At 41.8% G+C, this 16,732-nt stretch overlaps 1 protein-coding gene across 3 annotated transcripts; it reads right to left on the bottom strand.

The window, feature by feature from the left end:
• Positions 1 to 2,445: 2,445 nt before the first annotated feature.
• On the bottom strand, positions 2,446 to 15,972 carry stx10 (syntaxin 10). Of its 3 annotated transcripts, none has more exons than XM_085409227.1 (9): positions 15,829 to 15,967; positions 15,172 to 15,321; positions 14,292 to 14,385; positions 13,569 to 13,663; positions 11,185 to 11,247; positions 8,028 to 8,129; positions 6,557 to 6,663; positions 5,760 to 5,854; positions 2,446 to 5,154 (listed from the first exon to the last, which is right to left on the bottom strand). In XM_085409227.1, the coding sequence occupies exons 2-9, from the start codon at positions 15,274 to 15,276 to the stop codon at positions 5,078 to 5,080; spliced, it is 738 nt and encodes a 245-aa protein (XP_085265353.1). In that variant the 5' UTR covers positions 15,277 to 15,321; positions 15,829 to 15,967; the 3' UTR covers positions 2,446 to 5,077. The 3 variants fall into 3 exon arrangements, with proteins under 3 accessions (XP_085265353.1, XP_085265354.1, XP_085265352.1); XM_085409228.1 differs by having other exon boundaries at positions 15,220 to 15,321; XM_085409226.1 differs by having other exon boundaries at positions 2,447 to 5,154; positions 15,246 to 15,321; positions 15,829 to 15,972.
• Positions 15,973 to 16,732: the final 760 nt, after the last annotated feature.

Here is a 16,732-nt window from a genome sequence, read left to right as displayed (position 1 = left end):
ACACACACCTCTCCCCACAGACCTTTACCCAAGCCCTGCCCCCTCTTCCCCCTGAACTCCATACAGATGATTGCCCAGATGCTCCCTCGAATCAGCCCCCACCCCCCACCCTGCTCTCCTTGTACATGCCAGTGTTTCCCTCATGTGTTCCAAGTGCCAATAACTTTGTGAATTCCTAACTGTGACCCAGTAATAAAGATAATTGCACATTAACTACTGTAAAGAGAAAAAGAAACCAGACTGATTAAAAATGAGGAAGAAATCTGAATATCTTAATAAAAGGTTTGTAACAAACAGGACTGACCTTACAGCGGCGTTGTGTCTTTATTTGCTGCGATTTACTTTTGTCCAAAATGCATCACCATCTGAAAAGGTGGTTACTTTAAAAACATGTGACCTCATTCAGTGTGACCACTACTGTATATCCAGGTCCCATGTTTATCATATTCACATCATACAAATAAAAACCTCATCTTTTACTCATAAAATGAGATTGGAAACTAGCTTTAGAGACTAAAACCTTTTTTTTTTGTACCAGGATGTAAACTTTAAGTTAATAATGGGTGTCACTGGGGAGCCTCAAGTGGTCATGAGAGGAACTGCAGACAGAAATCTGCACTCAGCTCAAGAGGTTACATTTGGCTAGAAATAAGAAATAAAAGCAGAAGCTTGGAGTCTTAGGTAGTGAACTAACAGAAATATGCTCCATCAAGTAAATACTTATTAGTAATATGATGTGAGTACTGGGTTTTGTGAGAGACTCAGCAAACAATTGTGCTAGGTAATGTGAGAGAGTGCATCTGTAAAAGTGGTCGTTTTGAACTAAATGCTAGTCTGGGCATGGTAACAGCGACAGTAACAAGATGCAGATGTAAAACCTACAGTTTATGACATCACAACTTGCTCTACCAGAGGTCAACATCCATGATTATTTACTGTTTTTCTGCTGTGTTTTACTTCTTAGTGTGGTCTTTAAATGAAACTGAAATGAATAAATAGTTTCCCAGACACAGCAGAAGATGTGCTGCCATTGGGTAGTGAAACATTCAATAATTTATTTTCCCAAAGCTGCTAATGAAGTCAGTTTTACACTGAACTTTTAAGCAGCGGGCAAATAAAACACACAATCATGTGACTGCCTATGGCGCCCCCCTGTGGTCAACTGAGGGAGGAGGAAAAATAACTGAGTTTATCTGCACTCTTTGATGTGTGATGTGTGCCCACAGATGTGCAAACCACTTCTTTCTTCAGAGAACACAGCCTCCTCAGCAGATCCACACACTTGTCCAGTGGCTAAATTAAAACTGTCACAGAGGTGTTGTGTAACACTGTGAGGCCTCTGAAGGGGAAGAGTCGATGCAATTCGCTTTAGCTGCATTTAGTTGAGCAGGCATGGAGCACACTGGACAGACATAAGTTTTCTGGCCTTCGCTGTACTCGTCTGAAAATGAAATTCAAGTTGCGGGGTGGAGGTTTGAACGCAGTCCAAGGGGTCAACTTTATTACCACACGTCTTAAATAAACCCTAAACTAAACTCATTACGCCACAGAAATGCTCCACACCTTATTCTCCAACAAAATTCAGTTGTTTGCACACATTTTATGAACATAGGGCTTTTCCTCCTTATTTCTTAGCCAAGTTTAGGCAGCCTTTTGAAAATAAACATGAATTCAAATAAACAATCTGAGCAGCAACTGCCCCAGGATGCATCTGAAGTGGGAGGAGGCCTTTGTGTGCACAGGTAAGCAGCTGCACCCCCCGAAATACACAAATATGAGGGGCAATGCTTTTTATTACTCGTTGTCATGGAAATGCAATGATAAATAGCAAGTGCTATTGTATGTTTAATATTGCAGGCTGGTGGAAAAGCATCTGGAGCTGCACTTATACACATGAGATGGACATGCACTTCTTACAGTGGAAAGAACAGGCACAATATTTTTCTCCCTAACATTGAAGTGTCCCATTTCCTGTGTGTTTTTTTTTTTTAAATGTAAGTTCTCCCAATTGATAAATAACACCATCTTGAAAGGTGGCTTAGCATTTGTCACAGAAAAATGTGCTCAGTTTGAGCAGCTTCGGCTTGACTAATAAAACCCATCAGCTCCTCTCCCAGTTTCACAGGATGTCTGAAACACGCACGAACGTGTCGGTCTCCCGACTGCCGTCTGGTTATTTTAAGAGATGTGTGCAGTTCACAGAGCCTCCGGGGAGTAGCAGCGCGCTCCTCGCAGTTAAAGTAAATGTAATTTTACATAATGATTGCCGTGTGGCTCTCAGAATAACACGCAGGGATGTTTCCATTTTGCAAAGTGCTTCTCAATTAAAACTCAAACATCTGCAATCCAGTGAAAGCTTTTATCAGAGGAACAAATCACAAGAGGGAAGCCAAACTGCCATCCTCGAGACACACAGCCGAGACGCCGAGCGAGCACCTCAAAGAAGATAAACACTCAGGACGTTATTCGGTCATTTCAAGTTTAATGAAACTTATAACCACAATCAGCAATTTTAAAAAAAATCTCTGGATGCCAGTAACAGAACAATTGTGTGATTCACTTTATGCAGTTTGCTTTTTCCCTTCACTTGTTCTTCATACGGTATATAGTGTATATGACAGGAAAAGTTTACACTTTGTCACCAATGTTGCCCTTTTTTTCTTTTTAGCAGAGGCAGTAAAAACACAATGACATACTCAAACATCATGTGTGAAAAAGAGGACACGATGGCTACCAGTACTGTATTTTACACATTTACATCCAAAAATCCAAAACATACTCGTTGTAATAGCTGGTCATTCACACAGAATAAATACAAATGTGACCTTTGGCACTTTGAATATTTACTTTCATTAGCAGTTTTGAACCAAAGGTTAGTAAAAACCACTGACGTAATCGTGTTTAAACCTTTAGCCATGCTGCTCGTGTGGCTGATATTTTAACTCGTGCCATCCACCTTTTGATACTCTGAGAGGGCAACAAAAAGCTCAATCTCCCCAGATCCTAATCCCCCAGACTCCCGTTGTCCATGCCACGATGAATCAGAGCTGATTTGACAGCACAAGGGGGTCTATGTGATATTAGGGAGGAGGTCCTCATATTGTGGCTGATTAGTGTAAATGTGTGCTAGATGGAGTTCAGCACTGATGTTAACTGCAGTTATTATAATCTGAAATAATCTACTGCTAGTACCATTAAAGCTGCATTGGGCAAAAGCCCCTCCCACGAGAGGCACACGGGTGTGTGCGCTTCATTTGGGTTAAAAACAAGACAACATTGAGTTGAGGCTTCCCACAGGACTCACACCCTTTTCTTCCAAGTCCCCTGCTTAAATCCAGTAATCTCACAGAAGTCCACCACATTCCACTTCCACACAGATTTCATTCCTCCTGTCCCTTTCCCCACTTCCTTACCCCCGTGTGTCCTGATGGCACAAAACACAACTACAGGACGTGCACGGGTCCAGTCTCTTCTCTGACTACCTGCAAGTTATAATACGCTGTACAGTTATTTTGGAGTAATGAACCAAAACCATATCATCTAACCCAGCTTTAAAAACCAGGATCGGTGGGAGTGATCATCTAATACTTCAATTTGCACAGATCAGATTAGTTAACAATGACCAGTGCTGTAATTGCACAATCAGCTTTGCAATCAATTCAGCACCATCACTACATGAAACCTGTCAAGCACCTGTCTGATGTGCCGTTACATTATAATCATGTAAAAACAATTCCCAGGTTTAAGTGAAACAGTAAAAGGAAGCTCTCTGTTCAAAACCCTTCATGTGCCTTTACATTCATGCGCCTCCGTGTTGTTTCAGACTGACACGTTTCCCGGTTTTTGAGCTACTTGCCCTTCTGAAGCTGGGACAAGAGCTCACATTAACTTACACAAAGCTCTGGCAGTAAAGGTGCTTTCAGCCTTACCCACTCCTGCAACAGGCAAAGGCACCTGACCTCTGACCTACAAAACAAAGAGTTCATTTTCTCTAACTGGGTGATTAAAGCTTGAGTGAAGATATCTGGATCACACAGGATTAAAAATCAGATGCTTTGTACAAGAATAATTTCCATTTACACACAAAAAGCAAGTCAAAGCATTTACACAGTGCTGCAACACACCTCAGTGTGGGTAGTACTGCCTGACGTGACACAAAAGAATAGAAATGAGCCTCAGGCTCCAGCAGAGGGAGCTCTAAGCCTAAATCTAGGCTGTGTGGGGACATCCTGCCCAGCAACTATTCCTCTGCTCATTAGCTGAAGCTTTTCAATAAAAAAAAGAGAGGCAGAGCCATTCGCTTGAAGCCAAGGTTTTCTCTCTTCAACCAGTGAGGGTAACAAAGCCTTAGCCAATCGTGTGCTCAAATGTCTGCGGGGGTGCGAAGGAAGGTGGCCTTTGCCTCTCTGTGGCAGATCACTATCAGAGCAGGAAATGAATCATTTATGTCTGCTGAGTAAAAGAGACTCGGAATGAATCTGACAGGCAAAACCAGGATCCATAAGATCCCCCCCCACACACACACACACAGCTCAGCAGCACTTTTTACTAAACTCTTCATCAGTGGAGGGAAAACCTGCACACCTGCCCGATGCTGATTACTGCTAGCAAGGAGTAAGCTCCCAGCATGATTTACATCTAGGCACACAAACAAACTGCACATTTCAACATGGTATAAAAATAGATTTAAGGCAACACTGAAAATCCTCCCCCATGCTACTGCTGTTGGCTTAAAACGAAGCGAACTTTAGCAGGTTTGTGATTTTAACCCAACAGGAGCGGTCCTCCCCGAGTCCCTCTAACTCCAATGATAACCAAAATGCATCAAAATAAAAGACATAATACCACCAGGGTCCCCCCCCTCCCCGTGCTAAACTGTGCTGCTGAGAGACCAGCAGCACCCTCTCCACTAGAATGGCTGAAGTGGAGTGGAGGACCCATCCTCACTATAGCCTGCAGATCACCAGCTTCCCCTCAGCACAAAGAAAGGGAGTGATGGGAGGGGCTCTGTAACCGTCCAGCCATCCAGACAGGGAGGAGTCTGTGAACGGGGTCGAGAGGTCATAGACTGCTTATGTCAGAGTGCAAAGAAGAGGATGAGGACCACGATTAGGATGGCGACCAGGACACCGATGGCACACCACTGTCTCCGACCTGATGGACACAGCACAGGACATCATTGCGCTACAGTGTCGCAGAGCTTAAAACGACCTTAGGCAGCATAAAATATTACAATAAACACACCGCTCTTTTTTGGAAGGAACTCAAGTTTTTGTCAAGCTTATTTTCTTTTTCCAACTAGCTTTGTGTCTGATTGGGCTACGACTGATGATTGAGAGCTGATTCAAGTACCCAGCATAATACTGAGGGTCACACAGGAAATGTTTTGGCCTTTTAGCGCTTCCCTTTCCTGTTTCTTCATTTCATTTCTGTTTTTACACACTGCTGTGGTTGCTGTCACTCTTTTTGACACAAGCTGTGTTCCTCACAGTTTTGTCTGCTATAACAGACAGAACAGGGGAGATGAAATGAATGAGAAACACTCAACGCTAAACAGCATTGCAGAAACTGGAACTAGCAGATAGGCTAAACTTTGAGAGCAATGTTTCAGGGTCTACAGAGTCACAGTTAAAATGCACTTCTCACAGCCCGCACTGACTGATTTAATTCATAAATCAGGCAGTGTCACTTTAACTAAATTAATTGAAGGTAAATTTTCTGTGAATGTAGAAAATATAACTGCTTGTGTGTAAACTCACTGCTGGTCATGTGAGACACTTTCTCCAGCTTCTTCAGCACAGAGTCCATGCGGGACGATGTCTGGTCCATCTCATCTCCAAAATCCCCCAACATCCTAAAAACAAAACGAGCGATACCGCGAGAACTTTAACATCAGCATCTGCACATTGTGACCTCACAAAGGCCTGGCTGTTGCAGGGATGTGGACGAGATTATAAGAGGATCAATGAAAAGTTGCCTTTGCGATTAAAAGGCATATCATCTTAATTTGAGGCAAAACGACAGGCTTTTGAGAAAGATCAAGACCAAAAGATTTGACCTTGGTCTTGATCAAACTGGACTGCGGCTCAAGACATTTGTAGTTTCAACAAATTTTGGCGATTTGTTTTAAACATTTGGATTCATTACAGCGAGTTACAGCAGGCTTTTGAGGACATTATTATATAAATGGACAAAGCTGTAAAAAGTTTAGTGGAAGAGGTGCTTTTCGGTGATGTTGGACACACCCGAGCCTGTAATCCAGTCAGGATTTAGATCAAGTACATCAAACAAAAACCTGAACCTGGTTTAGACTGTCAGGTGTTTGTGTGTGTGTGTTCAAAACCCACAATCCTGAAGTGCTGCTTAACATGGATGTAAACACTGTGGGGCTACGAATGCATTCAGTATTCAGTCCTAACTCAGCGGTCACACATGTGACATTTTTTATAGGCATCTAAAAAAAAGAGCATATGATGACTGGGACACACCTTTATGTGTTATTGTGTTTTCTCAGCCAACTGAGGAAAAGCTCTCAAAGGTGTGCATGTGTACTCACACGGCCTGCTCATCGAGCTCGTCTCCGATCCGTCCAGACATGTCTTTGAGGACTCTGATACTGCCCGACACCAACTCCAGCTGCTCATCCTGCTCCTGCATGATCAACTACACACACACACATACACGCACCCATCACTTCAAAGGACAGACTTACATCTCTTTACTGAAGGTTTTCCATAATCCTTCAACTAACCTGAACCTAATCCTAGCCTAAAGATCTTCACCCTTAGATGTAGACGCCAACACTTGTGGGGACACAAGAAAGACATACAGGCCGTGAATGTGTTCCCGGTAAAGTTTAGTTACTTTTTATAGTTTGCTCTCTTTTAAATCACATTTCTGAGGAATGAAAATTGCAGAGAGAAAGAAGAACCTCCATTTGCACGTTTTCCACCCGCAGCGAGAACACAGAGCTCTGAAACATCACAAATCATTACTATTTTTTTCTTTCGTGTATTGTATTTTCCGTTCTATACCACATTTAAATGAATGTCTTTGGACATATGAGCTCTCATTGAGAGAACAACTGCCCCAACCTCCAAGATGCAGCCCCCCCCCAAAGATTCACTCTTGTGTCAGAACTGACTGATTCTTTTCCGCTGCCTCTCTTTGGTCTGGATGTCATTGCTGTTTCCATACAGAAATACCAGTTTAAAACCAACACACACACACTGGTTCAGCCTCAGTCACTCACTGCTTCTGACCCACTCTTGGTACAGAATTACAGTATTGGGAATTATTGAAATTCTATTTCCCTGCTTGGTAAATCTGAACCTTTAAAAAACAAATATGTTTTTTGTGTCTCAGTGAACAGTTTGTATCGAGGGTGCTTCTTTTCAGAATCTCTACACTAACCGTTTAAAGAAAAAAAAAGTTCCACTAAATCATTTCATTGAATCAAATCATACACTGCTACAAACCCCCCGCAGTGATGTCAACGCAGAGGAGACCACATCCTTGCTGAGGTAATGAAACAAAAGGTCAAACTTTTCTTTCATTAAAAAAAAAAGACATGAAGAAACACTATTTCTTACTAAATACCACAACTTGACACAGGATGTGTGATCACACACTTTCATCACCAATATCAGCGCACACCGCAGGAAGTAGAAACCCACAGCTCATACTGTCTTTCACTTCACTCACAGTGTGATACTTTGCAGCACGTCTCCTTCACCTCACTGCTACGCTGCAGCAGCAATCCTTCACTGACGAGCTTATCTTTCACTCCTTCTGTGTGATCCTTTGATTAAAGCTTTCCTGTCATCTATCACATGACAAACAAACAAAATATTCCGATGGGACTTTTCATGAATCCTCGTTTTACATGTAATCATTTGTCACACAACAATATCTCCTTTAGTCCCTTCCCTTTTTTCTTCTCATTTCTTCTCATGCTTCCCCCATCTGAGGCTTTTGCTTTCCTCTTTTTTGGCTCTACATCTGTTCAGTTTCAGCTGGTCTCTTACCTGCTGTTGCTCCTGCTGCTCCTGGATGTATCTGGAGTTTGCAGACACCAGATGAGCCTCCAATCCTGTTGACCTGTCCTGGCCCGATGAAGTCAGCAGAGCCTGGACAAACACAGACACGAGACTCAGCCTTTGCAGAAAATTGGGAGTGTACGTGTATGTTTGTGTGTCTGTGTGCTGTAGGAGTTTCCAGAGGAGAATTATTGTTGGAATAATAGGAGTTTGACAGCTTTTCAAAACACAAGATGGTGCAGTTATTCATTTTCTGTGGCAGATGGAAACTGATCTGTCTGTCAGGATTTCTCAGCTAATGTAGAGCAACTTTTGCAGTAGCATTGTGCTCCATTAATATAGCTCGTGCCTTATCATCAATAGAACAAAAACAAGAAATCCTCCATGATAACGGTGTCCACGTGAACTACAGCGAGGCTCGTTTGTGAGTTATGTAAGGTGCGGCTCGTGATGAATGAATGGGCATTAAGAACATAATAAACTGAAGTGAAGGGTCAGGTCCTCTCTCTCATAAAACAAGGTTATTGAAAATATGAAGCTCCAGCAGCCAAAGTTAGCAGTGGACTTCATTTACTACCAGGTTCATAGAAACCTTCTTACTTTCTTCAAAGAATTAGCACACATGTAAAACCAGCACATTTGTGATATTTGGACACTGGCAAATTTTGTTTCCTGTGTGTGCCTGTTCATCCTGTTTTCAAAGTTTAAGAAACTAATAGAGTAGAAAGAAAAACAGTAAGAAAAAAAACAGCAGGACCAGAAGAAGGAAGCAGAAAAATGAAAAAAACATTTTTACACACTGAGAGAGCAGACGCCTTACATCAGTGTAACAAACTTCAGTCTTATGTTACCAAAAAGACAAATTGTGCAAACTTTTAGTAAATACAGCTATGAAATCAATTTAAAAATCCTAGGTGAGATTTTTCACAATTTATTTTGTGTGTTCGAAAGATTTTTTGGAGAAGTTGACCTTAGACCTTGAGGTCCAGGTCACTGAGATTTAAACTCATCTGAGATCTTTAGTAGCTGCACCTATGACATGAAGTTCAAAATCCTACATCACCTCATTCTCGAGTTATTGTATTCTCAAACCTGGGAGTTCGGGCCAAGCACCTGCTCACCCAGCGGGTGACAATACCCCATCAGCCTTTTACGGCTGAGGGGTAAAAACTGAGGTGAGAAAGTAAACGGAAATGCAATGTAGGATTCAGACAATCACAATAGCTTAGTCATATTTCTAGGGAAGTGTAGCTCAGATTACAGGAGCAGATTTTTACCTGGTCCTGTGCACGACAGGTGAAAACAGATGGTGTAGATGTAGAAGTACGCTAATTTGGAGTTCCACAATTCAGACCCTGTACCTCAAATTGCATTTTACCCAGTAGTGTGGATATATATATATTAGGGGTGCAACGATATTCGTATCGATATTGAACCGTTCGATACAGTGCTTTCGGTTCGGTACGCATATGTATCGAACAATACAAAATTTGTAATTTATTTTATCAACTTTCCTTCTGACGATGCTGTCTGTGTTGAGCGCTCAGTGAATCTGCGTTCGACTACTCCGCCTAGGCTGCACTGTCGAGCGCAGATCCACTGAGCGCTCAACACAGACAGCATAGTCAGAAGGAAGAGCGCAGGGCAAGCTAGCAAGACAGAAGTTAAGCTCCCCTTGCAACATGGACCTCCCCCACCCTCATTCAGATCTGGCGTTTGGAATTATTTTGGTTTTCATGTGATGTATGACCCTGAAGGTAAGCGAGTCATGGACTAAAGTAAAACAGTATGTTGGATGTGCCATGCAATGCTCAATTACATGGGTGGGAACTAGTGTGTTAGCGCAGTTAGCTCGTTAACGTGTTGGCCGTCTAGCCCCACGCACGGGGCGATCGGCGGTAGCTCGTTAACGGAGATTTGCCGTGTTGTGGCGTTAAGGTCATTTCAACGAGATTAACCTGAAAGCACTAGTGGGAACACAACGAATATGACTGCACATTTACGCCGACATCATCCTAGTGCAAAGACCAAAACAACAAGCATGCTACTAACTTTAGCCGAGTCATTTAGACAGCTGTTAGCACACGAGTCTCCTTATGCTGCTGAGAATATAGCCCAGAAGAAGCGGATAGTATAGCTTTTATTTTGGAAAGAGACATTTCTCTGTAATAAACTCTCTTTTCCAAAGATGAGTCATTCCTCAATCAGATACAGGGCTCGCAATATCGCTAGCCCGACGTCCTGGAGCTAGCGATTTTTTCAGTCGGGCTACCAAAATCTATCTCTGCCCTGCCCGTCGGGCTATTGTAGGAAGGAAAAATATATGTCAATGCTTTTGCATTCTTTCAGAAATGTAGCTGGGTAATTATGTCATTGGCATCGGTGAGCCACTGTCAATATGTGACATATTGAAATCGCGTTTGAATTTGCGCTTGTTTTTTGCTTTCACTTTGCAATCGCGCGAACTGTGTATAGAGAGCGACAGCACTGATTGGTGAGTGATGATAATTTGTGCACCAATTCCTCTGACATCGTCTTATTAATCGTTAGCTTACTATGCAAACATGACAAGTGAAATCTCCCGCAGCAAGCTTAAACATGTGAGAGGTTGATCGCGCAGAGAATCGCTGAGCTTATGTGAGTGCGTGTGTAAAAGCAGCAGGATATATATATTTTAGTTCTGCTGAGCCAAATAAGACAGGTCAGGGTGAAGAAGTGACAGCCAAAGAAAAGCTTACCACAAAACGGAGAAGTTATGACAAATCAGACTATAAGGCAAAAAGAAAGTACAGCTTTATGGTTTCATGGACAAAAGAATTTCTGTGGCTGCAATATGACGAGCTAATTAACCAGGGCTGCACATAAGTGGTCCGCAGGTGCAAATTCGCTGTCAAAATAAAAAACACGCACAAGGGTTAGGGTTAAATTTAAAAACTGTACTTTTGAGTTAAAATATATATTTATAATTTTAATAAATGACAAATTAAAAAGGCATGAACATTTTTTTTGTATCGAAAAAATATCGAACCGTGACACCAAAGTATCGAACCGAACCGTGAATTTTGTGTATCGTTGCACCCCTAATATATATATGTTATGTGTACACAGTGTGTGTGTTTTGTTTTATGTTTACATCTTCACCAACCTGTCTGTTCTTCTTCTCTGCCTGAGCCACAGCAGAAGGGCTGGACAACTGATCCTTCATGTCCTATACAGACACACACACAAAAAGCAAAACACAAATAATTACACCTCTCATTTCACAATTTGTCCCAATAGCAGCAGAAAAATCCTTTTAAAAGCTGCCTCAGTGCAGACATGTTCATTAATGAGATTTTCTGTGCTGCTCCAGAATCGCTGTCAGGCAAATCAAAATGTCAGAAAGTCTTTTGTTCCTTCACAGCGGAGCTCTTCTGTTTGGCTCCGGTGACTCAGTTCTCCAGGCCTATTTTAAGAATGCCACCTTTGCCGTTAAGTCGTAATAAAAACTGACTCATGTTTTCCATTGTGCCTACAGCTTGGACACTGATTTAAATTCATTAAAAGTCAGGAGCTCAACAGCTGCAGCGCGGTTAAATATGTCGACAGGTAGAAATAAACTGTGTATGTGGTTACAATAGAAACAGGGAAAATGAATAAATAAGTGTTGCTCGGCTTTGGGAGCTGCTGCTTTGACTAATGTTTGACTTTGCCTCTACTTTATTGGTAACACTGGAGCTGCAAAGACACAGCGGAGGCCTTCCAGGGAAGCAGCTGTCTGCGCTCCATTAAGAACACTTGTAGCTACTGGAAACAGATTTCAAAATAAAACATTATACCCTCAGCGTAGGTATAAGCTAAAGCTTGTTAATTAAAATCAAATAAGAATAGCTTGTTTTTAATTATTATTATAATACTAGATGAAAAATATTCTTTTGAAAAAGGCTTCTGATGGATCTGGGAGTACTACGACTTCTGAACCATTTATGAGATAAGGCCTAGATCACCTGACGCCAAGGAGTTTTTGGAAAACCCCACTGAATGATTACTCAGTGTGTTCAAAATAATAAGTGTTTGTTAGTCATACTGTGTTTGTGTGTAAATATGTTGCAGAAGATTAGAGCACAACTTATGAGTCATCAAAGCAAAGAAAATACTGGTAAATCTAGTTTCTCATTTTCATTTAGATAAGGGCTTTATGTTTAGGCAAGAGTGAACAATAACTCTGAAATTACAAAAATTTGGACAGTGAAGTACATTGCTCAAAAAAATTAAAGGAACATTTAAAACACATCAGATCTCAACAAGAAAAAATTTGCTGGATGTGGGTTTATACTGATACTGGGTATCATGTTAGGAATGAAAGGACGCCCCATCGTTTGATGGAAATAAAAATTATCAACCTTCAAAGGACTGAATTCAAAGACGTTCTGACAAACCATCACTAACCCACCAGCAAACAGATCATGCGGAACGACGTTACAGGCAGCGTAATGTTCTCCTTGGCTTCTCCAGACTCTTTCACGTCTGTCACGTGTACTCAGGGTGAAACGCACAGGGTGCCAGTGGTGGAGTTGCCAGTTCTGGTCTTTTAAGGCAAATGCCAATCAGGCTCCACAGTGCTGGGCAGAGAGCACAGGACCCACTAGACCACATCCTGCACCAGGCCACCCTCATGATTGTTTGGTCAGAGATATTCACACCAGTAGCCTGTTGGAGGTCATTGGAAGCTCTGGCAGTGATAGTCCTGTCCCCCCTTTCACAAAGGAGCAGATATTGGTTCTGCTAATGTGTTACGGACCTTCTACATTCCTGTCCAACTCTCCTAGAGTAACTGCCTGTTTCCTGGACACCACGTCTCCACCATGTTCGTCAAACTGTGCTGGGAGACAGCAGAACATCTGGCAATGGCTCATATTAATGTACCACCCTGGATGAGCTGGACTATCTGTGCAACCTCTGCAGTGTCCAGACTCACCTCATACTTCCAGTAATGACACTGACCGTTAAAAAATCTCAGCGTCCTCCACCTCCAGTCCTGTTTTGGGGGTTGTCTCATTGTTGCCCCTCTAGTGCAGCTGTTGTTAACTTCATGAACATCAAAGCAGCTGAAACTGATTAACAACCCCGCTGCTACTTAACTGACCAGATCAATATCCCACAAGTTTAAATGACTTGATGCTGTGCTCTGATTAAAGTGTTCCTTTCATTTTTGTGAGCAGTGTAACATGCTGGATAATAAATGTTTTGTATTCAAGGGTAAATACAGAGAGACTTTTGACAAAACTCCAGATCATCATGTTTAAGCAGATATCACTTTATCAGGTACACCTTTGAGACTTAAAGCAACCGTATCAAATAGCTCTGCTATAAATTAAGAAGAGGACAACTATGTTGTTTCATCTACAATTTGTCATCTGCAATGTTTTATTCATGTCATTCACAAATGTTTATTGAGCACACAACAACAAAAAAAATACCACAGGACTTGATGTCTGAATATACAAGAGTGTGGAAACAGGAAAAAAAATGAATTCAGGTTGAAGTTACCTGGACAGACTTCCTGGTTCGCTCCACAAAATCTTTCCTCTCCTGAAGTTCATTATCACCCAGTCTGAACTTCCCTGGATTTGACTCCACGATGCCTGAACCAGTCAAGGACCCACCAACAAAACGGCTCAATCAGTGCTACATCTCTTACAAGAGTGATACATGGTACTTAACGCAAACCTTGTGGAGAATTTCACAAATGCAAAGATAGCACCAAAATCAGATGTGGCGGCTGATTCATACATGAATGTTCAGGTGACCACTGTCTAGAGACAGTTTTGGTATGACTGCTGTGCAATTACACCTGCTTCTAGAAGGACTTGTGTTATGGTGCTGACCAGGTATTGCATTAAATTTCAGGTATTCTGACAACCTCTTGACTCCCTGGATTCATTTCACACTTATTAATCCGTCTCCATCAGTGATGACAAAAACCCCACAAGAAGTTCAGGCATTTAATAAAAGCTTGCCTTCTCTTCTTTTCCATCAGCAGTGTTTCCTGATATGTTCCTGAGTGCTGACAGCGACTTTTCAAATACTTCTATGGTAAATTATTATGTAACTAAAATAGTTCCAGTTTAGGAGACCAATCTGATTAAACAGGACGAAAACAGGAAGACAGTGTGCACAAAGAACCTGTTTGTTTTAAAAATACTGCTCATCATATGATGACAGTGCCATTGTGGGGCATTAGGAAGCCATTTGTTCATGCTTCAAGGATACTGATGGTTTCACTGAGGTCCTCTAGGTCCCAGTCTATGGCCCTCAGACAGTTTCTCAGTTCGTTGGCGCTCCAGTCTAGTTCATCTCGACTCACCTGAAACAAACAGACCCGGGGCAAATTTACTCATCCAAAGGTGTCAGAAACACTGGCATTGATTATTTTACAATTTTCTTTTTACAATTTTCTTTTTGGCCAGAGGGGCCGATGGCGCGATATGGCAGCCTCGCTTCTGTCAGTCTGCTCCAGGGCAGCTGTGGCTACAACTGTAGCTGCCTCCACCAGTGTGTGAATGTGAGAGTGAATGAATAGTGGAATTGTAAAGCACTTTGACGCCCCGAAAAGTGCTATATAAATGCATTCCATTATTATTATTCTTTTATAATTTTGATTTTTTTTGTTTTCTGAAGTGATTCAGATGACATGTGACATCTCTTCTGTTCTGGGTCAATCTGATCCGCAACATAACAGGGGGGTTAAAATGCTAAAAAACAAACAAATAAAACTAATACTTCGAAAAAACTTTAAAAAACAAAAACAGAGAAAACATTTTCATAGTCGAATCAATAAGAATGAGTAATAATTTTATTCCGCAGAAATAAAGTGGGGGGGCAGGGGTTTAAAGGTTATTTTAATGCAATACTTGTCCAAACATTTATGGAAAAAAAAATTGGACATGTGCATACCAGTTCCCCTTAATTCCTATGAAATATTTAAGTGTCCAAGATACCTTAAGGCCCTGCAAAACTTTGGGCAGTATACACATCCTATTAAAAACACGAGAAAATAAACCTCACACAAACAGCAGTGAATTAGATGCCATGATAGCTCGATAAACGCGGGATTATTTCCAGTTACAATATTTAAAACTATAATGAACACCTGATGACCCTGAAAAGTTGTGTGCCATTCCTGGCAGCATGTTTGTACCACGTGAGTCAGCCCATGAGGCTCACCCGTGTCCCCTCCTGCAACAGCTCCTCCCATCTATCAAACAGGCCCCGAGCTCGAGACAGGGCCTTCTGCACCTCCCTGAACAAAAACACACAACAGGAACATTATCAGCGCGGAAAATCATAGCCAGTTGACTTCGCCCTTTAATCATTTAAAGTACAGGGGTGTTTTCCGAACTGAGCACTGCAGCTACGCCCCTCGGTTAACCAAAACAAACCCCAGTTCCCATGCTTCCTAACTTCGCAACGACTTTAAAGTGCCTGACCACAGCCAGTCCCACAGCTGGCCCGTGTTTTCACTGACAGCCAAGTGGGGTGTGGGTAGAAACGGATTTCAGTGAGTGCTGAGTTCATCGCTCTTATATAAAAAAAAAAACCAAACTCACTGCGCCCCTCTGCGCAGCTGCTACAGTAGCACTAATGCTAACTAGCTAGAGCTAGCCGCTGGGCTAACTTCTCTGATATAACTTTGCTTTGAGGGGAAAAATAGCAACAACCCCGCGTAACTAACACTCAACACGCTAAAAGCTGTAGTTAGTTTATAACAACGCGAGCTTTCACGTCTCATTTAGTTTTCATTTCTCACCCCTTCACAACGAAAAATGGGTCTTCTATCGACATGTTGTTTCCTTCCTCTTCTAGTGATGGGTCGTTCGCGAACGAAATGGCTCTTAGATCCGACTCTTTGACGTGAACGACGCGAGCCGGCTCCTTATCGCGAGCCGTCATGTGGGTTTTTTTTTCTTTCTCTCACCCTCTCTCTCTCTCTCTCTCGCACTTTTTTTCCGCTTCACTTCGCACCTGAGCCTTGTGCTTTACGCTGGGCAGAGGGGGGAGGGGCGGTAGTTACACTCAGTAGCACAGGAACAGAGCCAGAGGGAGAGAGAGAGAAAGAGAAAGAGAGCCAGGGACAACAACGTCACATTAGAAAGGTATAGTAATCATCCACAACTATTTTCGGTTGCAGATGATAAAGGAGTCAGAAAATTTATTCATGCAGGTCCATATGACAGAGAATATGCATCTTCTTTTTGTTTTCATATTATAATTTATATTTAATTGTGTTGTGGTTTGCAGTGTTTTGTGTTGTTTTCACTTTAAATTTGTAAAAGGAAAAAGCTGAAAATTTAAATAGTTAAAAGTTGAAATGTGAATAGTTGATTTTTGTATTATATGATTTATTTATTACATTTTATGTGGAGTGAAAAAATAAAAGTATATTTACAGTGGCCCCTACAGACAAAGCACATACAAACTTCAAATCACGTACGAACTCTGAAGCACGTACAAACTCCAAAACACGTAAAAACACGTACAAACTCCAAAACACGTAAAAACTCCAAAACACGTACAAAAGACAACAGAAGTGCTCCAGGATGCTGGGCGCAGTGTTGAGCTTTTGTTACCTAGTGGCTACACAAGCCAGCAAGTACCAACGACCGGATTTGGTGTGTGGTAGTAACAGGTAAATGAACTTTTTTTTTAAATTA

Source organism: Rhamphochromis longiceps, linkage group LG6, assembly GCF_057381845.1.
Source record: "Rhamphochromis longiceps isolate RC_006_pf linkage group LG6, R_longiceps_female_GT1.1, whole genome shotgun sequence".
Classification (NCBI taxonomy): domain Eukaryota; kingdom Metazoa; phylum Chordata; class Actinopteri; order Cichliformes; family Cichlidae; genus Rhamphochromis; species Rhamphochromis longiceps.
Note: the sequence above shows the minus strand (reverse complement) of the source record. Positions and strands in the feature narration are given on the sequence as shown.